At 36.3% G+C, this 26,858-nt stretch overlaps 3 protein-coding genes across 9 annotated transcripts in view; 1 reads left to right on the forward strand and 2 right to left on the reverse strand.

The window, feature by feature from the left end:
• Positions 1-5,740, reverse strand: part of CWC27 (CWC27 spliceosome associated cyclophilin) — a 93,605-nt gene extending 87,865 nt beyond the window's left edge. Inside the window, exons 1-6 of the mRNA XM_009098177.4 lie at positions 5,577-5,740; positions 4,813-4,909; positions 3,160-3,272; positions 1,814-1,957; positions 990-1,088; positions 726-829 (exon numbers count right to left, since the gene is read on the reverse strand). Coding sequence (XP_009096425.2) covers positions 726-829; positions 990-1,088; positions 1,814-1,957; positions 3,160-3,272; positions 4,813-4,909; positions 5,577-5,618 — 599 coding nt within the window. The 5' untranslated portion in view covers positions 5,619-5,740. The remainder of the gene's footprint in view (positions 1-725; positions 830-989; positions 1,089-1,813; positions 1,958-3,159; positions 3,273-4,812; positions 4,910-5,576) is intronic.
• A 156-nt stretch (positions 5,741-5,896) lies between these two features.
• On the forward strand, positions 5,897-18,879 carry SREK1IP1 (SREK1 interacting protein 1). Its single transcript, XM_050986554.1, has 5 exons — positions 5,897-6,038; positions 8,514-8,561; positions 10,142-10,282; positions 12,476-12,554; positions 14,931-18,879. The coding sequence occupies exons 1-5, from the start codon at positions 6,026-6,028 to the stop codon at positions 15,148-15,150; spliced, it is 501 nt and encodes a 166-aa protein (XP_050842511.1). The 5' UTR covers positions 5,897-6,025; the 3' UTR covers positions 15,151-18,879.
• A 3,450-nt stretch (positions 18,880-22,329) lies between these two features.
• The window catches only part of RGS7BP (regulator of G protein signaling 7 binding protein), a 36,111-nt gene continuing 31,582 nt past the window's right edge, over positions 22,330-26,858 (reverse strand). For all 7 annotated transcript variants that reach the window (XM_030237100.2, XM_050986553.1, XM_050986551.1 and 4 more), the window contains 3 exons: positions 26,139-26,286; positions 24,849-24,919; positions 22,330-23,345 (listed from right to left, as the gene is read on the reverse strand). In XM_030237100.2, coding sequence (XP_030092960.1) covers positions 23,254-23,345; positions 24,849-24,919; positions 26,139-26,286 — 311 coding nt within the window. In that variant the 3' untranslated portion in view covers positions 22,330-23,253. The remainder of the gene's footprint in view (positions 23,346-24,848; positions 24,920-26,138; positions 26,287-26,858) is intronic.

Consider the following 26,858-nt stretch of genomic DNA (forward strand, 5'->3'; position numbering starts at 1 on the left):
AGAAATCCTGTTTTGACTAGCTTTCCCTGATTCTTGACTGCTGACAGTTCTGTTGTATTTTTTTTCAACAGAGCAGCATTCAAGACCCAAGATTTTCAAGATATGACAGCTCAGAAACGTATCAAACGTGTACACATTCCCAGAATGCAATTTAAAAAAATATGAGCTATAATTTCTTTTTCAAGAGTTAATTGTTCACACTACTGGAACCAGTCAGTTGCAACATGTTCTATTTTTATGCAGCAGAACTGACAGCATACCCACTTTAGAGCTCCTATTACTTTTCACTGCATGTTTGTGAATTTTCATTCACAGAAACTAAAATTTCCCATGTCAAAATACCTGCCTCTTGCTCAGTACTTCAGTGGGGGACAAATGGTATCTGATAAAATAAGTTCTAAAAATCCCAAACAATTGAGCTGTGACCCAGTTACTCCTACCAGTAGGTTTTAACTGCAGGGTCATCTCAGTCGGATGATTGCACTTTGCGGGAAGTGGGAAAGATAAACTACCTTCTATTATTTTCAACAAGCTATCACCATGCATGAAACAGTTACAGCTCAGCAGATGCACAGTAACATTTCAGTCAGAGAAACTAGATTTGCTTGATGCCACCCCTGAGAAACAAGGAGGGCTTCAAAGGTAGAAATGGAAATAAAAAACGTGCCAAGCTACAAATTAAAGGTGAAGGAAAATGAGCCACCATTTCTGTTGCATATATTTACTTTGTGCCTTTTACTTTGGACTTTTTAGTTTCTTCTTCTGGTTTGTCTTTCTTCAGTTTTCGGTTTGGTCGTGGGATAATGTCATCAAAAGGATTAAACAAAACCTGTTTAAAAAACCAGTATTTTAAACACATCTTTAGTAAATATTTTGTCATTAATTAGTTCAATATTTTAAAACAACATGTAAAAGGACAAGCCAAATTTTCTGAACACTACGCATAAAAAAATTTTAGAATGTCCCATTTCAAAACAGAACATACTCACCTCACTACTTCTTATTTTGTGTGGACTGAGAGGTCTCTCTTCCTTGTCAACTTCTACTTCAGCCAGGCGCAACATGTTATATATTGTATCCCCTGTAACCTGCCAAATTTACAAAGAAAGTCTTGAAAGTTCATGACTGCAATTTGTGTTATTTATTCCGCAAAATACAAGGCAATTATAATGTAAAAAATTTTGAAAGTACAAGTGCTATAGAAAATATCGTAAGCATGTAAGTCTTCTAAAAAACAGCAAGTACAATGTACAAAAGTTTGGGTTTTTAAATTTAATGGCAAAAGTTAAAGGAATACAGGTAGTTTTGACAATGTAGGCAAATGAAGATGTTGAAGTATTACTGTGAGCTATGAAACAGGAAAACAAAACCAATGGAAATAAAAAAATATTTGTTTTATTTTCTTGTAAGTAAATCATGAGATTGGCAAATTCATTTAAAGTTTTTAATCTTCCTGACTCTTCTTGGGTAATTAGAATCTAATTAATTCTAAATGGAATTTTCTAACATGTCATTAGTATTAGATGAACTGATTAATAACAGAGCTATAATAATACAAATAAGATTATTTAAAGGCAGCAGAACATGAAAATACAAATTTAGAAGAATAACAACAGCAAAATAGTTAATTACAGGAACAACCCACAGAAACATTTCTGCCAGATATAAGAAACTAAGAGAATGGAGAGAGCATAGAAAGCACTGAAATAAATTTCAAATGCACATAGCAGCAAACAATACCAAGCTGGCCTTCAGAGAAACTTGTAGCAGCTTCTGTCAGACTTAAACTGGGACTCCAATTCAGGTAACAGACCTTTCCAAAGATTGTGTGCTTGTTGTTAAGCTCATCTGCACGACCCAATGTAAAGAAAAATTGACTCCCGTTATCATGGGGCCCAGCATTTGCCATAGCAACGAGTCCTCTTCGATTAAATCGCAATCGCGAGTGGAACTCATCCTGGTAAAAGCAGGACAGAAAAGAGAACGACTTCAGCATAAAACTATCTTTTCACTCCTTTAGCTGCAGCATGATAGGAGAAAGGAGTGATATTACTTACATCAACATGCACACACAGAAAAAAATGCTGCTAGTTTTCTTTGAATTCATGCAGTAATAAGACCCAAGTATTTTGAAAATCAGTGCCAGAATTATACTTAAAAGTTCTTGCTGTGAGTGGCAAAAATTATTTTTAGTCAGTATTTCTAATCCCTAGTGCCTATAATGATGTGAACAAAGGAACAATCTTCAAAAAAAAACCACAAAAACACAATGAACAAACACCAAACAAAAGATTAGAAACTAAATTATCAATAACAGAAAGATACATTACTAATTGAAAAAATTCTAAGTTCTGTCTTGTTAATTTTATCTTTTTTCACTCATTACCTAAAAATCAACTGTCATTCATTGTTTTTATTTGCATTTGTTACCCCCCACAACATTAAGAAAATAAAAAAACATTTTAAAAAGCAACTGCCTTTCATACACTTCTTGAAAAAATACTATTCCTGACAATCACTGTATTTATGTGAAAAATTAATTTAAATCCTAATTCATGTAAAGTTACTAAAAGCATAATAAAAGGTTGTAATAGTAGAGTAATGCAAAAATCCATAGGAAGAACATTTTCTGGAATTAGGAAGACAAAATAGGACTCCTTTCAAAGCAAGGAGAACATGATGAATACCACTGTAATATCACTATGCTAAACACTGCAATACTGAGAAACCACTACTTTGAAGGAGCAATGCTACTACACTATTGAAAATTTTTGCTTGGTTCTCTGCTCAGGTACCATTCCCTCCCACAAACTTCAGGCTCGTGCTAGATGTAAAAGTCTAGCAGCAAGACGATGGAAGGGCCAGAAATAGGCTTTGCACCTTTAGTCACAAATTAAAGGTGCCTGCACCACCTGAAATAAAACAGTCTGGCAGAACAGAACACAGCTGCAGAGTCCACAGGTTTATCACTATACCAGAGCAGCCAGATCTAAGAACTCTCAATATAGAAGAGCATATTCAAACATCCTGAAGTAGCACTTGAAGGCAACTACTGCTCATATGTGCATTTCATATAAGATTTGATTTTTCAGAACTTGGTAGGAAGAACAATAGATAGAGAATACCATACAAATTAATGTGTAAGTTATAGATACACACCTTGAAAGGAGCTCCATAGACTGACTCTCCTCCTGATCCAGTACCAGTGGGGTCACCCCCTTGCACAATAAAGCCAGGCACTACTCTATGAAATATTGTGTTATTGTAATACTCTAAAAAAAAAAAAAGAAAAGAAAAATTAATAAGATATTAAATACATGTAAGTGGTCCTAAACCCAAACTTTCAAATAGATCATGCAGTGATGTCCAGAGACTGAAGTTCCAGAAAGCAAATACTGTAACAGATTCTGCTGTTGGCTTCTATTTGGTTCCCTTCTGTTCTCCACAGACTTATGAAATCACATCCTGTGGTGTCACATGTTTCTTTAGCAAAAAATCTTGCTCATCACTGAGAAGATGACCTTGATGAATTACAGTATTTTCAGCTTTTAAGTTTTTATTACTATAATGACACTATCAAAATAACCAATTTAAAAGGAGAACTAGAAATACTGTGCTCTATCCTGGATGAGATCTCACATACAACATTAGCAATACCCATATACAGATGATTTGCACTTTCACTCACCAGCACAGAACACTTTTCATCACCTATACTGTACCTGAACAGATAATTTTTGCAGAATGAAATACGTGGTATATTTTGCTCTCTAAGCTATCTTCTTTTAGCTATCTATTTATCTGATAGAGGTTACAAGATCATAAGAAAACAAAAGGAATAAAAACAAAACTTTAACTGAACCAAACCCCTGGTTGATATAATAATAATAAAAAATAAATCTGCAGCATGCTGCAAGACAAAGCAGGGTGTGCAAATGTTGCAGCATAACTAGACACAGTCGTGGATGGTCCTACACTGGGATATTAATCAGAAATACTTAAATGTATTACAAAGCACAAGATGCTATGCAGCAATTAAAAAAATCAGAAAGGAAATAAAGCCCACTGAGTATACATGAACCTTTATCATGGGCTAAGATATTCCTTTACCATTGCAAAAAGTCTCAACGTTAGGGAAAAGAGACTGGACAAAACCGACCGGATCTGTGCTGGAGACACAAAGCCTAGACTGCTATTTTTGTTTAACAGATGAAGGCTAAAAGAAATCTTCACAATTCTACAAGTGCCTAAATGGGAGAATAACACCAGTTAGAAAACATATAAAGGCATCAAGTCTTTCACAGATTTTTGTTCCAGTTTTCTCTGTAGGGAGCTTCTCATTCTGGTACCAGCTACTTCAGTGGAAAGTTTTATGGAGCTTTTATCAACAAAAAAATACGGTAACTGAAACATTAGAAGCACTCATGGAAAAAGAAAATGGTAGTGTAAATTGTAATGCAGAAATTATTGCATCACTGTCATTTCATGCACACACTGAAGTTGTTATACTTTGTAGATATTTGCTGGAAGTAAGCCTCTCAAGATTCTGAAAGACAAAGTTTCAATACTATGTTGTCAGCTTAATTTGAGAAAACCATCCAAAATTTTTACTTTTTTTCTCAACCAGCTTCATTGGTAACCTTGAAAAACATTGTCCAGGTGTTAATTAATAAGGCTAATTTATTTCCTAAAAAGAAATAAATTTATTGACATACTAAAGTCAAAACATAATTATGACCTCTATTTTACAGAAAGGGAACAAAGATGGCATAGTAATTTATTTCAACAACTCCCATCCCATTCAATTATTACCTTCCATACATAGCTGGATGAAATTTCTGCATGCTTTTGGTGCTTCTTTTGACCATAATTCTATATCTATCTCTCCTGCTGTAGTTCTCAGCAAAACCTATAAACATACAGATAAACGCAGTCTCAGTTTTGTTGTAACTTAGTCCTGATCAAATAGTATAACTGCTTAAAAAAATAAATCTGAATTGGTTATATTTGTAAGAGTGGTATATATTTGTTTCAGGTAGCTACTAGTTAGTTCTAACTAGCATTTCCAGAACTTGAGATACAGCTCCGAATCAATATGTATAATAAAGATGTATAATATAGTTGTAATAATATACATAACATAACAGAATATAACGTGGCTGGTGCTTTCTAGAAACTCAAGATACCCTTTATCATTTCTATAACAAAACAACTTGAGGAAAAAAAAAAAACATAAATAGCCAAAGGTATCGCTCTTAAAGGGAACATCATTACATTCAGTGAGAGATCATAACAAAATTAAGGCGGTAAAATATAATCGGGAATAGAGGAAATTAAATTAAATGCTCCGAGGACTGCTCTGTTTTATGTCTCCAGACATCACGCATCACGCCTCATGCTTTGGCTCCGGCAGCGTCAAAGAAGTAACTTTTTAACCAAACCAATCTACAACAGAAACAACGACCTCCCCATCCCCAATCACCGCCACCACCATCACCCAAACTCGTGTTCCTCGCCTATCCCCACATAACCCTACAACATACAACTTCTCCAGGATTTCACCCTGACAGCCTCACCTTCCCGTTGGTGGGCGGCTCCTGGATGTAGATGTTGCTCATGGCGGGGACAGGACCGGCCCGGCCCGTGAGCCCTCCCCAGCGACCGACGCGGGACCCCGCTTCGCCTCCGACACTTCCTACCGCCCCCAGCCGCCCGCCATCTTGGGTGCCCGTATGCAGTTCAGAGAAGGGGGGGGATGAAGTTGCACAAGTCGGAAGAAAGGATGAAGGAATGGGTCCTCGGCCGCAGTCTCTCCAGATTCACTGAGAAAGAACGTGTCTTGGGAAAGATCCGTACGCTTCTTCACACATCTCTGGTCCCTCACCGTGGCTCCTGCCCTAGGGGTGTTGAGGCGCCCTGCCTTCCCTGGGAGTAGTACGGTCCGGCGGTGCGCCGAGCAAAGCCTTCCGGCAGGGAGAGGGGTCGCTGCGCTTGCGGGCCGGTCCAGTCCGGAGAGAGCGGCGGGATGGCGCTGCCGGGTGAGGGCCGCCCGCGCGGGACCGCGGCGGGGCAGGGGCAGCGCCGGCCGGCTCCGAGCCGGCAGCCTGGGGACGGGAACGAGAACGAGCGGCGGAGCGGTGGAGAAATGGGTTAATTGCACGGGGAGGGTCCGCAGCTGTGCGAGGCACGGGGAAGCGTGCGGGGGGCGGCGGGCGGCGGGCGGCGGGCGGCGGGCTCTGCTGCGGTCCGCGCTGCCGGGGGCAGCGGCAGGGAGAGGGAGATGGCGAAGGAGATGGGGATGGGGCTGGGGCCGTGCCCGCGCTGGGCAGGGGCAGCGCAGGGGCGCTGCGGGCGAGTTCTCTTGAGGCTGCGGGGCTCCTCCCCGATCTTCTGAGCCAGCGCTGGCTTCTCATCGCCTCCTCTGAGGTTAGAGCTCACAGGTTGTCAGACTTGGCTTCTCCCTGTCGTTCTGAATTAGTCCTTCTGTCCCAGTAGATTGTGCTTGTGAGTCAGGGTAGGCAGAAACACCTGCGCGATTTGCAAGGTGTTCAGGCCGAGCACGATCGCCATCGCTCCGTAGTGTTTTCTTGCCATGAAGAACGGGGGAGTGTGTGGTTCGAGAGCCGCTGAACAGGCCTGAGCTTTGGTGATCTGCTTCCCTCATGAAACGAAGATCTTCATAAGCTTGTTCCCATTCTAGAAGGGGCTTTTGAGGAATATATGTTTGCATTCAGAGGTTTCTAGAAGTTTTCTTTTCAATCTTATGCTCCGCTGAATGAAGTCCTTAGTTCTGTGCCACTAATTGTCTTGAGAACTAACATGAGGAGAAGGAGTGAGAAAGGAAGCTTCTTGCAATGAGTTTGCTTTTAGTCAGCTAAAATTTCATCTAGTCTAAACCCCTGCTTCTAACATTAATATTTAAAGCTTAAAACCATAACAAAAATTCAGTTCTAGCAATTTGGTAGGAATATTTGATGACAATATTTGCATTCTTGTCATCTGCTCGGCATCTCTTTTGGAGATCCTGACTTACACAGTATTTCTGTCGTGTGCACATGACTGTACTGAACTCCCTTGGCTGGAATACCAAATCTTTCTTTACCCATGGGTCAGCTATGCAGTGGGGTTGAGATTGACTCAAAAATATTTCAGAAAACTGGGACAAAGTAGGTGGCTTGGGTGATCTTGTTTTCTAATCCCAAGGAGCAGTGAACAAGCAAATGCTGGTTTGAGTGTTTTTCTGATGTGACATTGCAAGTTACAGGTATGCTTTTGATTTTTATTTTGTGAGTCTTTCTTCTGTGTTCCCTACATCCTTATCTCACTCATGGGTGTCCTTCTAAAGGTAGTCACAAAACAGGTACCTGAACACTGCTGACTTTGAAGGGGATATTTAATACTAAGGGTTTGGTATCTGCAGAAAATCATCTGTTATAATGGAATGTACGGATCTTTGTTGCTTGGCTTTCCAACACTCTTTAAGGTATACACTTGAGTTGTCCAAGTTTCCAGAGAAGTTTTTTCAGCTTGGGGTTTGAAGGTTTCTGTTATTTTGAGTAGAATTTTCTAAAGACAGTGCTTGTTTCAGTAAGTCATAGTTTAAATTAAAGGGACCAATGAACTGAATTTCTGATAGTATATGACTGCTTAAGTTTCTGCTGTTTTTCTGCTGTATTCAGTTGAGAGATTGAATGGCATCCTTTGATTTTGGGAATTCAGTCACTTTCATTACTAATGGCTTAAAAGATTAAAATTAAGATTGATCTGTTGGGGGGTGGGGCAAAGCATCCCTGGTGCTTCTCCTGGATTGTGTCCTACTGTGTCTGTTTAACTTAACTGTTGTCTCACACGGGAGAATCACACACTTTCAATACCTAAAATTTGCATTATTCAGATCCTTCTTCCTGCTTAGAATCCAAACTTTTCTTTTACTGTCTTCACTTTCTTACACATTTGCTTTCTTACATTGTTTGTGTTTGGTGTTGTGTTGTCTGGATTCAGAATAATTAAGCAATTTGTTGACTTTTTAATTTCCCTCTTTGTTTTCAGGGATGGATTTTTTTATTTGGTTTGGTCTTTTTAATTGCCTTCTAAAGTCAGTTCTTGTAATTAAAATATAAATCACTTCAGAATTTCCAGTGAATGCCTGTCAACATCCTTTGACTGCTAGAATTTATATTGTGTACTACAGATCACTGGAATGTTAGATGTCTATTACTGTGTTCCTACTGTAACTAAACAAGTGGAAAGGCCACAATAAATCAAATAAAGATTTGGCAATAAATTTTGAAAGACTAAATGATCTTTAGCAGTTTAAATTAGTCAAGTATTTTCTGGTAGATTACTGCACAGAAAAGTAGCCTTAGAGATGCAGTTTTTTAAAGAGATCTTGGTGTGCTTAATACTTGTGAGGGGTTGTCACTTCTGTCTGTATTGACATTATCAAGCCAGATTTGAAAGAAACTTGAAGGTGCTTTTCAGCAACACTTAATTGGTGAAATTTTCTCTTTCAGGTGGAAATAAGGATAATATCAGAGCTGGATGCAAGAAATGTGGCTACCGTAAGTCTACAATAAGCAATATGAAGTTACAGTGTTTTCTTCAGTTTATGGTTTTGGTTGGAGCTGCCTTTTGAGGAGAGGGGAAAAAAAGGAATTCTTCCTGGTTGCCCAGGCATTTGTCAGTTTAAGTTATCATAATATCTTTCTTCTGTTTAGTTCATGTTTGTTCTCTGGTTCCTCACACTTATCAATGCTCTTTCAGTTTCTCAGCAAAAAAATATTATGTATTATATTTATACATACTACATTTCAGTGCAATTACTTGAGAAACTTTTAATTGAAAGCACCTGCTTTGATATGTACTGAGAGGAGCACTTGTGCTTCTTCTGAATCTGACTGCAAAGAGGCAGGCATTTCAGTTGAAGTTAAGTCCAGTCTAATTCACCAGAAAAAATAGTTTAAAATCTGTATAATCTTTTATTCTAAGAAAATATTATTTTGTGCATTGTATATTTCAAGAAACAGCTACCTTTATTGCTTGCAAGTTCTGCAGCTGGAATTTAGCTCATGCTTTGGATTATACACTGATTGTAAATGTCTGTGGCTACTTTCCTGATTAATGGAGACAGGTCTTAGTGAAGATTTTAAATTTTTAATCACTGACTCTTATTTTTAGAACATTGGAGGAATGGACACTGTTTTGTACTGAATTGTCTTGAACTTTTAGCACAGTGAGTTAACCTGTTTGGGTTTTTTATTAGAGTGTTACACTGGGGGACAGGAAAAAATCATCATTTTTTTCACTTCAGGCTTTTGCAACAAATTTTGTCAATGATTTGCTTTGTGTATCTGTTTTTTCAAAGAACAGTGGGTATAAATACAGATTTAGTGCTTTCTTTCTACATGCAGCAGGTATCAGAAGCTTTCTGAAAGAGGAGGAAACTTTAGTCATATCACATGATCCATGTTAATTTGTTCCTAAAAATCTCTGTCTCGAAGGTGTAGGTAGTTTGTCATCATCCTTACTAAGAACAAGAGCTTATTTCAGTTACTACTTGAATTACTGTGTCTCCCAAACCATATAAACCATATCTTCCTTTTTCTAAAATTTCACTTTTTTTTTTTTTTTTTTTTTATTTCAATAGGTGAATTCAGCACAAGGTTTCTAGCTGGTCATGATTATCAACTTAGAAAATTAAAAATACTGGTCAGGCAGTAGTTTAGTCAATATTAAGTGCTGGTTCTTAAAGATTATATCTACTACAATTTCACTAGAGGGAGTTAAGCAATGCAACACTTACTGTAGTTTTTGAAATATTTCCTGCTATGTTTTCAGAGAGTTTCTTAAAAAAGTACCTAAGAACATTAAAAAATAGAAACTGAAGTTGAAAAAAATCTTCAAATTAGCAGAATAGGAGAGAGGCCATAAGCACTATTAAATAGAAGAGCATTGCACAGCCTATCAAATTCTTGGATAGAGTTTTTCAGAGTAAGCTTTCTCCTGCCCCTTTCACAGATCACAGCCTACCTTTTTTCCTTTTACTTCTCAAAACTGAATAATACAAAAATCAATGTTCTTTAGATTTGGATGTTTTTTGGGTAAATTGTAATTTTTCTTTCTATATATTTATTTTGTTCAGCTGGTCATCTGACATTTGAATGTCGAAACTTCCTCCGGGTAGATCCTCAAAGAGATATTGTTTTAGACGTTAGCAGCACTAGCAGTGAGGACAGCGAGGAAGAGGAACTACAGAGATTACAAGCCATGCGTGAAAAAAAGAGTAAGGAGTTTTTGTGGGTTTTGGATAATAGTCTTCTGATGTGCAGGGACTCTCATCCATTCTGCTAACTACTTTTTGTTCTTTTAGCCTGTGATTTAAAAATAGGTCTTTTACTTTATGTGTTTAGACTTCAGAGGTTTGATACACCTACACTCATTTAGTATTGTGATTAATTCCTTCTATAGGAAATTACTAATGTACCTGTTTGGAATATCTCAGAAGGGGCTCCTAAATACGAGAGATTAACTGATCTTTTACTAAGAAGCTGCTTAGAAGAAAGTTTCATGGGTGTTCTGAGTTAATATTTTGATTATGACATGTAGTTTAAACATCTTCTAACTACTGAGAAATATGACACCTGAATTTCTGTCCAGTTTCTAAGTAGGATTTTGACTGATAAAGCTAGCAGACTGGAATTCAGTCATTCACATTTTGAGAAGTACTCTTCTATATTTGGAAGGTCTGCGTATCAACTCCTTGTCAGAGTGAGAATAGATGAAGTGTTTATCAGGTACTTGAGTTCATTTGAATTTGGACTCCAAAGAGGTTGTGCACCTAAGTAAGAAGGGAAGTTTCACCTCAGTGTGTTTTAAATGATTGAACATTCTTCTCCTCTGCCCTTCTGTTTTTCATTATGTTTTGTTCTTTTGCTCTCAATTAGTTCCTACAGAAGATGCTATTTAGAAAGGAAAAGGGTAGATAGAACCCTATAGTTAGTTGAACACTTCAAAATAAATGGATGGGCTGTTTATCAAGAGTGCTGAATTGGTAATGCAATGATACTTTCTTGGAATAAGTCTCTTTGGAGAAAATACTTACCACTTACTATGTATTTTTGAATGTAGAGGTTGGGTTTTTTCAGTTCTAAGCTTATTGAAGATGGATATCTGCAGGAAAAGCAGCTGTTTACTTGATCTTCTAATATTCCTGTTTTATTATATGTTCTTTCCCAAATTGTGGCTCCTGCGTATATTGAAAGGAGATGTGTATCTGTCAGTTATTCAGGTGGAATTTTGCGATTTTCTCATCTTCTCAAGATTTTGCACTATTTTCTTTAAAAAATACTTCTTGTTCACCCATTATCATTCATGTTTTTTCATTGCTCCAAAAGTAATTTGGTCTTTTATGTCATACTAAATTATTTCAAGTTCCACTCCACAACATACAGACCAGTAATTTGTGTTTGTTTTAGCAAAGGAATAACTACACCAGCATTCAGGCTTTATGGAAAGGGTCATAGGAATAAAATGAAATACTCAAAATTTGCTGTCTTTTTAAGGATAAATTGTAAAGGCAGTATTTTCCTGTTAGCTGAATGTGTATTTGTGTGGTGGATTTGCCTTGTAGAGGGATCAAAAGTACTTTTTGAACTGGTATAGAAGAATCTAAAGTCAGAAATTTCACCAATGTCATAAAAATATTGCTTTAAGTGAAATGTGAAGTCATGATACTACACTGTAGAGCATTAGGTCAGGGGGCAGACACAACCAGATGAGGGGTGACTCTTTTGGTGGTCTCTGCAGGCAGCACATTACAATTAACTCAAATGTTTCTCAGTTATGGCATTGCTGTTTGGGAAGCATGAAATAGTGATGTGTGGAAATTAACCAGGGAAGCCTAGCAGAATATTATCTACTTTATTTGTTCTAGTTTTCAGACTTGGACATGTATGTTAAATGTTAAAACTGTTAAAATACAGAAGAATCACAGAATCACTATGTTGGAAGAGACCTTCAAGATCATCAAGTCCAACCCATGCCCTAACACCTCAACTAGACCATGGCATTGAGCGCCACATCCAATCTTTTTTTAAATACATCACGGGATGGTGACTCCACTACCTCCCCAGGCAGACCATTCCAGTACTTTATCATCCTTTCTGTGATAAAGAACAGATATGAAAACTTGAATCTGGTGTAAATGTATAGGAAAAGGTCTTTTTGCTACATTTTACAGGCCTTCCTTCATTCTTAGTGCTTAGATCAATGTCATTACAATGTAAGTTGTGTATAAAAGTCCTACTGCTACTGCAATATATTTCTGAAATTGCTATACTAACCAGAATTTGGGGAAAGGAAAAGAAAGCCTTTTAACAAGAATTTTGTGGCAATTTGACATTGCCATTGAAGCTACTTTTTAATGCTGATCTTAATTCAGACAAGTGTTTTGTAAACTTTAACTTTCTATCTATAGATCTAAATGAAGAGGAAGAAAAAAAGAAACAAAAAAGAAAAAGCAAAGAGAAAGCAAAATTAAAAAGATCAAGGAAAAGGTAACCTTCACAGACTTCTTTTCATTTCCAAACACAGCTTTAGAAATACTTTTGATACTTGTGTTTTCTCAGGAAATATTGCTTCTATTGATGCAACATTATTTGCAAGTACTTTTTCCATTTGAAAAGTTTTCTGTTTTCCAGTGAGAACTGACTAATGGTAAGGTAATGGTAAAATAATGGTAAGGTAAATGTTCTTAGATTAGTGGTGGAGTCACAGGCTTTCTGCTGTGCAGTGAGGATCATAAGAGTCTTGAAAGCTCTAGCAAGCTGCAGGTGTGCAGATCAGAGAAAGCAGAACTGCCCCTAACTGTCCAACTGTAGGCAAGCTGTGATGGGAAAAGAACAAATCAGGAGGAATGTAGGGTTGGTCCCCAGCCTAGCCAGGGTGGAGAAGGCTCTCTGAAATTCAGAGACTATAGAGTTCTTTGTGTGCAGACATGCATGTGTAAGCACACCTGTAGACAGACACATGTGCTCTGAGTAACTCACAGGTATCAAAAGGGAAACTTGTGTAATATTGAACAGGTGCTGAGTTTTAGTGTGCCTATTAACATAGAAGCCTATAAACAGTGTTGCTTCAGTTTCAGAGGAAAATGTCATAATACCCAAATGTATTGTGGACCTGAGTTCTAGCCTGTGGACTGACTTGGTTTTTTGAGGTTTTTTTGCTTTTTTTAAAGTGAGACTATAAATGAAACTAATGTTTTGTCTTTAAGACAATTGATAAGACAATATGCCAGGAACTGCACTGGAAGGTATAAACTGTATATGGAGACCACAAGAAGGTCTCCATATACAGGAGGTGTCCCTCCAAAACAAAGAAACAGAATTTAATGCCTGTTGTATTTGCATTTTTCCTTTCCCTTATTTACATTGTGTAGCTTAAACTTCCACTTTTGAAGATGGCCCTTACACTTGTGAAGAAGTAGAAGAGAGAAGAGTCAATATGGTTGTCGGTTTTGTGAGAAACAAGCCTCACTCTTTAAAATTTTTATAAGTTTAATAAGGGATAAAGCGAAAATAACAGTGTGGGTTGCATAGCCATAACCAGATGTACGTGGTTAACTATACCAATTTTTCTTACATACATTTGACCAATGCAATGAAAAAGTATATTCATAAAGATTATATATATTCAAACATTCATTTGAGTTTACATGTCCCAGGAATTATTTAGCCTCGTACAACTCCTGGCCCCATCTTCTTAGAGAATGTGCCACAATGCAGGTGTGACTTTGAGAGTCTTGTATTTTATTTCCTCACAAGGCTCCCTGGTCTGTGGTTTAACAGCCACTGATAGCCAAAGGGTCAGTGGTAGATTTCTCCTTGCTCTTTCAGTGTTACTTGCCTGGTTATTTTCAATGTTATCTTATCATAAAGATGCTTTGGCCATTTTTACAAGTATTTTTTTACAAGTAATTACAAATAGCTAATTAATATTAGCTATTTCACTGTTGTCAGTTATTTAAAAAAATAAAGGCATTAGTTATTATTTCACAACTACAATTACTTCTGCAAAAGTCAGTGTTATACAGCACATAGCCTCTATTTTAATGTTTTGTGAAAGCTTAAACTATAATATATATCTATCACACTAAAATATACAATCTACACAGGGATTAGGGTATTACCCTTAAAAGACTGACAAATTATACTATATAAAAGTAGTTAAAAAGAGATTACAAACTGTACTATATCAAAATAATTTGCCAAAGCCCATATACAATAGTGAAAGCCAACAACTACATAGTTATCTTTAACAGTTTTCTTTGCATTCAAGTAATAGTTAATCAAGTAAACTCTTTAGTATTAATGAATATTTAATGATTTATTGTCCTCATAGTTTATTTATGTATGTAATCACTCATCACTGCTGGTTAGAGACCAATAGTATGAGCTGCAAGAACATAAAAATTTTTCATAACATTTTCTCTTAGATTTTGCATCAGGGACATATATCTGAAGGCATTATTTAGCATTGTTACTGATCATGTGGTATTTAAAAATCAGAAGCTCTCTCTTGTTGTCATACTTTACTTTTTGATGGTCTGTACTCTTGGTCTTTCTTTTCTCAAAGACTAAAAACCCACACAATTTGCCTTTTCCATTACTTTTTAATCTGTATTATAAACATGCTTTATAATACAGATTAAAAAATAACGGAAAAGGCTTTTCTGGTATGAAAGTCATATTAGAAAAGTCATCATTTAAGTTAAACATGCAGACCCAGATATCATAAGCTTTCCAGTGGATGCTACTGTACAAATTCTACACCAAATTCAATTTGTGACATTACAAAAGTACTGACACCTTAAATTATTATTGTCATTTTCTTTCTTTAATTACATACTGATCTGCATTTTTTTTCACTAGATCTTCCTCATCGAGTTCAGCAGAAGAGGATGAGCCAAAGTCAAAAAAACAAAATCACACAAAAAAGAAAAGGAAAAGGGGAAAAAGCATAAATCAAAGAAAGGAAAGCATCACAAGAAGGAGAAAAAGAAGAGACGAAAGGAAAAAAGTTCATCTTCTAACAGTTCAGACAGTTCGAGTAGTGACTGACATGGTGATCTATTTTTGCTTTCACTTCTGACATGGTGATCTATTTTTGCTTTCACTTCTACAGAGAAGATGATTTTCCTTTCATAAAAAGTTTATTTATGCTTTGCAATGCTGTTTTAAAATGGGATATATTTTTTTGAGAAATCTATTAGCATACATCAGTGCATCAAATTATTAGATGGACCATTTAATGAAAAAATCTGCTTTTCTATTTCAGGTTTATTAATACTAAACCATGCAACTACTTCTTCACTCTTATTTTTAATTCAGTTGTGATTGTGTTTGAAGTCCTTTACAATAGGATGTGGTAAATTTCAGTTCACAAGCCTTTGTGTAGAAAGATATGGACTTAAATATGCTTAATGTCAGAATGGTTACATCAAATTTGGAAATTCAAGTGGGATTTTCCATTACCCTTTAAATATATGTCTGTTTTACACAACACTTTCAGCTTACATACATTAATCAGTAAGTGCAAATATGAATCAGTGTTCAGGTCCTGAGAGGGGAAGAATGAGCAATGAGAAGCTAGAAAAGATTGATCCTTCAAAATGATCTTCTAAAATTGATCTAGTCATGGACTGTGAAAGATAATTACACATTCTTTTGGCAGGAACACTACAAGCAAGCTGAAAATAAACAGAAGCAAAGAAAAGCTATCAATTTTTGACGTCCTTTTTCCTTGGGTTTTTTTCTTTTACAAAATGTTATGGCTGTTTCATCTTTGACATTTATGTAAAGGTCTGGATCTCAAAACAGGACTTCTAGTATTAAACTTTAACTATTTCTTCATTCATGTAAATTGTTATTAGCTTCACTTTGCATGAATCAGACTTTTGAAGGCTAGCCCTGGCATAACTCCTGCTGTTGTACAGGCCCCGAGTAGTGCTTGCATCCCTGCTACTCTACAACCTCCCAAGCTCTTGCAGTACAAAGGTGATGCCATTCCCTGTCAGCCTATTTCAGATACAGAATGAAATGCCTATTTCCAGAAAGAAAGACAAGAATAAAGCGTGTGAGTAGTATGTGGGGTGGGCATGCCAAATGCATAGAGTAGTGACAGTAGGTACAGGAAACAAATGCAGATACTTGGTGTTTTCTTCAGTCATCTTTCCCAGGTAGTGGAAGAAAAATGTGCACATTGGCAATTGAGCTGCTAAGCTGGGAAACAAACTGCTGTAAATGCACCAAGGCCTGGAACAGCTGAATTGGAACTGAATGAAGCTCTTGTTTCATAAATAGCCAAAGGAAATACACATTTACAGCACAAAAATTACAGCTTCAACATCCTCTGCAACTTGTGAGACTCCAAGGAAAACCCTTCAGTCTCTTTCACAGTTTAGAGTACATACATTTCTTCAGTGTACCTAGAATAATTGAAAGCTCCTTTCAACACAAAAAATTTTGTATAACAGGTATTACCCTATTTGGAATACATATCAGATGAGGACAGTTGAACAACAATTCAAGAATACTTTTCTCTTTAAATTCTGCCAAAATTACACTTCCATGCTCAGTAGTTTTCATGGTCTTCAGAGGTATTTTAACAATATACTTGCCATCTTTATAAACTTCTGAAGTATTTTACCTGCTACTAGCAACATTCTGTAGCGTGAGGAAGGCGGTTTGTACATCACTGATTGCAATTTAATATTAGTTTCCTGTGTTGATGCCGTTTGGCTTTTGCCTTTTTTTCCTTTTATATGTTCTTTGTATTCATCACACATACATTTGTAACTCATATATTTGTGACATATATATATATATATATATATATATAACACACATATATTTGTGTTAGTAGCTAGTTTTCCCAGTAGTTCTCCATGGCCTTGCCCTAAGAAGAGAGATAAAACAAATTCCAGAACTCCAAGCCCTGGGAGGGGTACTGTCTGGTTCTTCCTGTGAACCAAGGCTGAGAACAGCTCTTTGAGATACATTCTCATGGACAAAGTAAAAGTAGTGCTGAAGGGGGGCTCTCCAGAGAAGGGGCTTGACCTGGGGGGCAGTGCATCACCACTTGTCCTCCTAATCGGTGCTTTTAATCAATTATGCTAATTTCCTAAAACCTATAAAAATGTATTCACCCCTGAAGGGGTGGGGTGGGCTTTTGTGGACTTCTTTCCATAACTGCTCCTGAAGGCCTTCAAATAAAAATCCCCTTTTATATTACCTCCTTACTAAAATCATCTCAAGTTTAATTTCCAGGTTGGGCAAAAAGACAACGTTGTTACCACTACAAGCTCTACCACCATTAAAATTTGTATAAATATTACTTTAAAGATTTTGTCATTTGGTAGTGTCAACTTGTGTTGTTTACAGGACTCCTTCCTGTATATTTCCTGCAATTTAGTCAGATACTTCCTCTGTTGTATTCTCTTCAATGGCATGTGTTGGTTCTTGTGCACTCTGCAAGGGAGCATAAATGATGGCCAAACAAAAGTCTTAGCCATAGGTATCCAAGTGGTAGAACAAAAAGAAAAATAAATTCTTTGTGATGCAGTATTATTATGCAGCTTTATAACTGGAAGGTTTTGGCTTTTTTTCCTTCAAAATAAGTCATAGGGAAGAATCAAACTCAGAATTGCAACAAGGTAATTAGGGATAAAAAGAATTGCAGCATCCAGCTGTGAACTTGGAATGGACTAAGTAACATTTACAGGCTTGTTCTTTAAGGACATGAAAGCTGCTGAGATAATGCATATTGAATTCTGTTTACTCAGTGCTTTTGTAGTTGACAACAGGAAAGAATGTCATAGCTGCAGGCCCCTCTGAAAAGTATCATGAGTAATGAATCTGACATGGTGCTTGTTATCTGTTTCATGTAACAATCAGTTCTAGGAACTCCTGGGATGTATTTTTAGAAGATCATCTTTCGCAATTCCTCACATCATCTCTCCCCAGTTAAAAAAGGACACAATCTCTATATGCAAAACAGAATGTCACACATGCCAAACTTTTCACTCAACTGATGATTCAGTGCTCTGAAGTCTCCACAGCAGAGCCAGTGTTGAAGCTGCTAAAAGGTTTTACTGACATTGCCATGTCTTGGGCAGCCAACATATCTTACCTTGTGAAAATTACCACACATCAGACTCTCTTGGGCAAACACACACTTGATGCCTCTTACTACAATTCCTCTGCCCCATGGCAGTAGTACCTGAGAAAGGCATTTACAGAAATTCTAAGATGCAAATCACAATAAGTAATAATAAGGGTGAATAGAGAAAAATATGTCAAAAATGGTTCTGTAGTAAAAATGCTAGCACATTTATACTGTTCACAAGAAATTCTAGTATAACAGTCTATGAAGATGAATTGAGGTAATAAAGAAGAACACAAAATGAGGTGGTGGTAGCAGAAAACAAAAGAGGTACAAGAATAAAGAAACCAAAGAGATTAGGGGGGAAAAAAAAGGAAAAAATATTTGAGAAAGAAGACCAGAAGCACAGGTTTGTCTAGAAAAGCAACGTTTTAGTTTAAATAATAGCAATAAAGGAGAGAAGTCTGAAAAAGGCTGTTTAGTAGAGTTCATGTAAACTTCAGCAAGATGTACTCAAGATGTGGTTTCGTTTTCTATGTAAGCTAATTATTTGTCCCACTGAGAAAGTGTACTGTGAAGGAGTGATTAATCCTTTTTTTTTCTGTATTGTATGTTTTCCTGAGGCTTTAATCTAGTGTAATAGTTTATAAAATATCCTGGCAGAATTTTGACCATCAGAGAATTTTAACAAAGAATAAAGTTGACCTGTAAGAAACACATTGTATAAGTTATTAATTGTCCAGGAGTAGATTTAGGCTGAAAATTGGTAGAAACTTTGTTTTCATCAAAGAACTGCACTCCCATAAGAGCTAGAAAGAACTTCTGGAAGAGGCCCCTGAGCACATATAATGTGTCAAACGAATATATGCTTGTATTAGATAGCAACAGATGGGACAAACAGGAACAGGTGCTCTCTTGGATGACAGAATTCCCGTTACTACTGGTACTTAATACGTTTTTAAGAAATGGAAGTGAGAGAAATTCCACTCCAAGAAATATTACAGATGACACAAAATAAGGTAAAGGCTCTAAGAACTAGTGAGATGGACACTGTTCAAAGCCAAGTGAGTTCAGGCTGGAAAATGTCTAAAACTGGCAACATGAGGCTAGATCTGGACAGCAGATTATGCATACACTGGGAACAGCGTAAGTTGAAAAAAACCAAGCACCACATTAGAGGGTACAACCATAAATTAAAGAATAAAGGTATACCTCTGCAAACATGGCTGGGGCTATTTTTGTAAAACTGCTACAAGAAAATAGTTTTAGATTTCAGATGAGTTATTCAGCTGTAGAACAGTTAAAAGTCATTGCTATAACTTTTGCCACACCATAATCCCTAGAAAATATGTCCTGCCCACCTATATTTAGCCCAGCTTGGGTCTTTTTGAAGCAGAAAAGATTGGTTGTGCTGGTAAAGGGTAAGTTTTCCTGCACGTCAGTGAGTGCCTTCAAGGTCCTAGAACTTAAATCAGGACCACAAACTTCCCAAAATAATGCTACAAGTCTCCTCATTGACTGGAGTAATTTATGACTAAGTACAAGTAGAATCAGATGTATCTTTAACTTCTCTTGCTTCTTGTCCATGAAGCTGGACAATAGGTATGATATCTCTTCCAGAGGTAATAAGGAATTTCACCACTACACTGACGTGGGACTAGCAGGCATTTAATGCATCACTGTATATATATTCTTCAGATGGGATAGAAGCTGGTTATTGTATTTCTCCCATTCTCTGATGCAGATTTTCTGAGTTGCATTGAATATACATAAATATAATTTACTATTCAGTAAATTAACATGCAAATTTTGCGTAAGTTCTCATTTTTGGGTAAGTTAACATGCAATCTGCTGCATGTGTTAGTGTCCTGTCTACTGCTGTAAGCTTGCATTTTGATTCTACTCTGAAAAATGGAGATTTTACCGTGTACAGATTTTTGATTCTTAGATTGGTAATTTATGACACATGAAATATTTTTTTTCACATAAAAAAGGGGATTTTTACATTAAATATTATGAAAAATGTATGCTACCAGTGGAAGGTGGCTATAAAGAATTTGATAAGCTGGAGCTGTAGAAAGTTATAGTAAAAAAAAAAGAGTTGGTGAAACTTGACATATTTGGTGGGAAGAGGAATATTTACTTGCTTTCTGCCCTGCAAAATATGCCTTTAACTCATAACACTTTCAAGTAAAATGTTCAAACTTCAAGAAGGATTTAGAAAGCAAGTGCTGCTTTCCTCAGTATTCTCCCTGAACTGCTTGTTTCCACACATTTAGGAGTTTAATGGGAAGTATTTCAAAGTACTTGGAAAGTAAATAATCTCAAAATAATTTGTTCTAAATAATCTCTAAATAATTTGTATATCATTTAGCTGAGGGAACTTTTAAACTTTGATCCTACATTGCTGTATTCCATTAAACTAAAATGTAGTAATATCATTAACTTTATCTTTCTTTTAGTGACATCATGTTCTGGGGCTTAAAAAGTTTTCTTGTTTCCTTTTGAAGTAGTAAAAATCCACTGCATTCCTAAGTAAACCAATTTTTATCCCTTGACACCTCTTCAGTTCAGATACTTATCAGGACTTGGTTCATGTCACTATTGCTTAAGAGAACTTCCATTCACCCTTGATCATGAATATTCCTTAAGTGGCCATAAAGCTTGGGAATTACAGCATGTCTCCAATTAGGATTAGTAGCAATACAAAAGGCTTCAGGTAAGATGCTAGATTGCTTAGAATTGTAAAAAGGCTTCAAAATGAACAAAGACTGCGATTTTAGTAGACTTTTAACTGAGAAAGAAACACTGCTAAAGTTTCCAGAATAACAAAAGGTACAAGGATGCATATTACTGTACACTTCAATATACTGCAATCTCAAAGGGCTTTGAAGACAATGTTCAAGTCTATCACAGAATGTGCTGAAGTTAGGGAACTCACTGTGATATGACTGTCACCCTGTTCTACGTTCTTCTTCTTATAATGTTTACATTTTTGTAATGGAGTTTCTTACACACTTTTTATGTAAATAGTAATTGTTTTGCATTCCTTTCTGAAAGAATTTATAGTCTCTTGGTTTAACCAGTGTAGCTAGAGAGGTTGCAATTTCATCTTCCAATCCATAGTCACTCTTGAATGTCTGTAAGTATTGGAGTCAGAAATAAACTACGCTCTTTTTACCTTAGATGTCTCAACTTCTGCATGTTGTTCATTTCATCTCCTATTGTGACAATATGACTGATGTCAAGAGCTTCATAATAGTGAGATGTTTATACATTTGTCTCAATAATGTATATTCTATTGCAATAGCTCTGGTTAAAACACAGAGATATGACCCATTATGTAACTTGGCATATAAAATTCCTTGTGATGATATGTGGGCAGGTAATGAATTACACAAGGTCACTGCTTTGTCTGCTCATATGAATCTCTGTATGTATCAAAAACCAGGACTTTTGAAAAAATCTTGTGGGAAATTTTCTTTCCCCCTTTCTTTCTCATGGTATCACTGTACATTCAATCTTGAATTTATACACTTTTTTTGGCATTAATGTCTTTCGTTTTCACTTATGCTGAAAAAAAAAAAAAAAGGTTAATCGTAACTACTGATCAGTTTTGCAGAAAGTGTTTTTGATAGCTATTAGACACCAGGAGTTGTTTTTCCAATGTTTTAAGAGTTGCAAAATCTAGTGTATTTGTGGGGATGGAATCATAGAACAAGTCTATTGCTTTGAAACCTCTCATGAAAACATGTCAGTGCTGAATGCTACGGACAGCAGCTCTGATTAGTGAGCACACGGTTCGTAAGAAACGTGCAGAAAACTTTAAAGACTTAACTTGGAAAAAACATTGTGCTGTGGACTTTGATTCATTCTTCTTAAAAATGTTGTTTGCTCTCACAAGGACACAGTTCTGTGTGTGTAGGAATCTCCCCATTTCAGATGTTTAGGAATATAAATGCCTAAGAACAGTTCATGACCTGAAATCTTCAAACAGATTGAAGTTACCTTTTTTGTGCTATTTAAAGAATTTAGTCATGCATATTTTTTTAATCTTTGTAAATATTCTTGTTGAAATGGAAATATTGTCACAAATTTGTGTAGTACTCTGACAACAAAATTAGAAAAAATACACAGTCTGGCAATACAACTAGAAACAAGACAGCATTTAATTTAAATAAAAAACTTTATTAACAATGTAAAACGTTTAGTATCTTACAGTCTGAGATAATTTTGGCATGCCTTATAAGATCAATACTTGATATGCAGACACCATGCTTTGAATTTTACTGGCAACAAAATGGGTTGGCGTTGTGTTTTACATTGTTTATTTTAATACACCTTCTTTTAATAAATTATTTATTTTTTCCAAAAGCTTGTAGATATACTATTGCCTGAAAAGGAAATTTGTTGCTTCTAAGCATTGTACAGTTTATAGATATTATGATTTCTCTGTATTTACAAGTCCTACCTATTTTTATATATGATTTTTATCATAAATTAAGATATCTTTCTATAAAGCTTTGAAGTTGAGATACAGTGGAAGACTAAATATGAATGACAGCACAAAAAAAGCAACTGGATATTTTGTACAAATTGTTACAATATTGGTTGAATGTCTTAGAACTTTAATAGTTTTGCTCTTGAATAGTTTCCTACGCTTAAAGACTGTGAGAAAATGATCAAATGTTCTCCTATGCTTAAAGACTGCTAAGAGTATGATTTTAATATGACACTAGTAAGAGTACTGTACTACACACAAACTTTTAGCTGCAGCTCAAACATTTAAAAAAACCCTCTAAAATTATATAAGAATCATAATTCATGTGTCTTCTTTGAGTGATTGAAAGTAAGCATGCAAAACATACTTTAAAAAGTTTTAAATATGCTAGATCTATTCCACAGCCATTTTTTGACCACCATAATTTGAAAGTATTAAAATTCTCATTTGAAAAGGGGGATGGAGCAGAAGACAAAAATGAATAGCCTACTGTAGAAAATATACTTTATAATCAAGATTAGCCACTTTTATCTTTTCAGTGGTCAAATAATCAAAGTCATGATTTCCTTGGTGCTTCTGTGCCTAATCTTCTAACTTGAGACAAGACAACACAATCCAAAGAATCTTCGCTTCCGTCTTCTTACCAGTGGATAGGGTGTCAAGTTTAGGAGGCTGCTATCATCTGTGATGAAAAACCCCATGTTTTAACATAGGCATGTACACATAAACACAGAAAAGAGATTTTATCATTTATATGTCCTAGCAGCACCTACACGATCACAGAATCACAGAATCATTTATGTGTCTAAGACTGAGTCCAACTTACAACTAATCAGCACCACATTGGACAGAAAATGGCACTAAGTGCCAGGTCCAGTCCTTGAAACACCTCCACCACCTCCCTGGGCATTCATTCCTATGCCTGACGACCCTTTCTGTGGTAGATCCCATAGAGCACAGAGAAAATAATAACCTCAATTTTGCATTTGAGAGTCTTACAATGCTAATTAACTGGATCTCCATAATGATGATTCCCTGATCCTGGGGCATGTCTCTGAGTTTTGAAACCCTGGGATGCTTCCTATCCTGCTGCACAGGGGATCAGTGATTTTCTGGTCATTGTTGAAGAGCAGTGTTTACACCAGGCAACAGAGAAGAATTCTGTATGCTTTTATCTCTGTTCTGAATTCAAGTTTCCCTATGCAGGATATCCCCCCAATTTGTCTTTCCCTTCCTTATTTCCAGCACACTCTTTTCTTCTAGACTAAGCCTGGACCTTTCATCCCTCTTCCAGTCTTTACAATGGTACGTCTGTATCACAAGTGATTCGCTTTTACCTTTCAATCAAACTATCCTGCCATGAAATCTTACTTGTATAATGAATACAATCACTCTATATTCATCTCTTAGCATATTATGATGAATGCTAGGCTGCTAGGTTATTTAGGATAAGATCTAGGACACATTCAGTACATTTCATCAGCTGCCATTGTGCAAAGACTGCACTACATTTAAGGAACACCCACTACCAAGAAGAAATCAAAAAGAAAAATTATTATCTTAATGCTGTTCTCACAAACAAAGAGAGTGTGCTTGTACTGCATGTGTGGAGAGATGTGGAGTATTTAAAATGCCAGCAAAATGAAGGCTCATTGCTAAATACATACATAGGATGGAGATCCTGCCCACCTGTGCATTTCTATGGGGTGCTTGATAGCTGTATATGGGAAAAGCAGCCTGGTGGCAGACTCAAGGCAAGTAGCTTTTCTGCAGAAAGTCAATGTCAGGTCACAGAAGCTACAAGCCTTGTAGGGGTGAAGCAGACCCCATCACTCAGAAGGATCCCTGTCATAGTCTGTGCAATTTGCACCTTCATTACCTTTGATAAAGAAGGACTCTAGACACTGGGAAGTAGTTCTGCTCCTGCCTTCGTATCACCAAGAAAAGTCTATTATTTTATCTATAGATACTGTATCTATAAATTCCTGAATAGCTCATGTGAAACACAAGAGGCCAAAGATCATGTACTAGATTCTGGCTCTACTGAATCAGCAGGGAAGAGATTTTGCCTAGATTTTTCTTTTTGTAGTTTCCATAAAAGGACCCTAGATTTTTCTGTATATAAAGGAAGGAAAACCCTTCAATTATCTTAATTTGTATTATAAAAAGAAAATTCAAAACTTACCTTGATTTTTCAGTGGTAAAGGCATAGTCTCCCTGAGTTTACTTAAAAGGTTTTTCATTTCTCTCATATCTCTGTGGACACAACAGTTTAAAAAGATGCAATGGAACAACAATTGGAGACTGCACGGAGTGTGGCTCCAACTGCTACAGCTTTATATGCAAAAACAATGGAGTAATGAACAGAAAGATCTATTGAGCAAGCATTTAGTTTACATACATGTCTCAGAAGATGCATACCAAAAGAGCGAGCAATAAAATTAATAGGGAAGCACTTTTATGAAAGTCTGATACTAACTTTTCCTGGTTCAAATTTATGACCTATTCTGGCCCTTGAGTTTTTAATATTAAAAGCCTTAGGGGGCACAATGTGACCCTAGAGGCAAAATACACAATATGTCCTAAAATTAATATTAGCTAGTAGTAATATCATCTTCATACCCCTTATCAGCATTTTGTAGCTTGTGCTATGAATCTGTTTCACTGTTCAGAAGAAATGATAACATATGCAACTAACCCTTGATACTTAAAACTGCACATTAAACGAAAATTTCAGGAACAGTGCTATCATTGTCACCTGCCTTTTGAGGACTCTGGCATTAGATTTTCTGGAAGGCAGATGATGGAAAATATGATAACACATGACCTCCAAAAGCAAATCACATTTTGATATGTTTTGAAAAAGACCAGAAATTTCCAAAGAGTTTCTGTTTTGTACACAGATGGCAGACCTACAGGCTTGTAATGTCTTAATGCTTTCAGGATTGAAATGCAATATCGTCTTGCTTCATTCATCTACACATAAAATGGTTCTCAGAAATGCAGAAGCATAATTAGTAAATAATTGTGCTGTTTATTCTCTATATCAATAACAATTCAAATCTCAGCTGCAACTTAGTATACAATGCCTCAAAATAGGACTTTTTGCAAAGAAATGTCTGCCATTGGGATTACTGTCTAGTAAAGGGTCTCATTTTTGTCTTTCAACTGCATAGTTAAGGGAGTAAGATAATACTGCTATGACATTCCCCTCCCCTCCTGAAACTTCCAAATTTAAAACTATGGGCAGAACTAACTGAAACTAATTAGATTCTGTTTTTTTGATTTTAAAATGCATAATTGGAGTCTGGTGTATTTCACAAAATCAGAAACTCTATTAAATATACCAGAGAAGTTAACAGGTTATTTAATTTACTTCTAATTTTCATAGTAGCAACACTGGCTCTCAATTAAAGAAGACTAAATAAATCCTAGAAAGAATTTTTTTTGTTTAGGAATGAAGTACTACACATACCTTTCAGTGTTTTCAATATCTGTGGAAACCTGCCATAGATGCTGTTGGATATCTGTTGGTGATAATGACATGTCTTCTAAAATAGGTACTTCAGAACTCTCCTCCACTTTAGCATCTAAGATCTTGGGTGGCCCACAAGGTTCTTTTCCTTTAAAATATTTAAACAAAACATGTATCCTTATTATTTATTGATTAAAACAGATACTCAAATTATCTAATCGATGCTTTGAACTTTGCACAATACAAATGGAGAAAAAGACTGCTTAGATGCAAACTCTGAGTAAGAACTGCTCAGAAACAGAGCAGACCATGCCAACCTAGAAATCAGAGTGCTGCCATATTTTACTCTTACCAATTTAAAAGGGATCAATTAAACTCCAGTGGCTCTCATGGAACACAAAATTACAGCCAGAAGACAAAACAGAACAAAGTGAGGAAACTACAACACACACTCTGGAAACAACTTCAAAACTATGACACTAAAGAACACTGCAATCCATGTCTCCAAGTACTACAACAATATTGAGGGAAAACCAAAGATAAAAAGGTAAAATTTTGTACTTTATGATTTAACAGCAATATAAATCTGCCACCACCCACAGCCCAAATGCATTACATTCTAAATTTCTCTGTTGACTCCTACCTAATTCATGCTCCATGTATGAAAATTAAATACAGTGTTGAAATTGAAGGGGGGGTGCTTCAGGACAGATCTTTCAG

Source organism: Serinus canaria, chromosome Z (assembly GCF_022539315.1).
Source record: "Serinus canaria isolate serCan28SL12 chromosome Z, serCan2020, whole genome shotgun sequence".
In the NCBI taxonomy this organism is placed as follows: Eukaryota; Metazoa; Chordata; class Aves; order Passeriformes; family Fringillidae; genus Serinus; species Serinus canaria.

Coding starts and splice junctions, on each gene's coding strand:
- SREK1IP1 (XM_050986554.1), top strand. Junction 8,562..10,141: donor ATGCAAGAAATGTGGCTACC/GTAAGTCTACAA, acceptor TATTTTGTTCAG/CTGGTCATCTGACATTTGAA. Junction 10,283..12,475: donor AGCCATGCGTGAAAAAAAGA/GTAAGGAGTTTT, acceptor TTCTATCTATAG/ATCTAAATGAAGAGGAAGAA.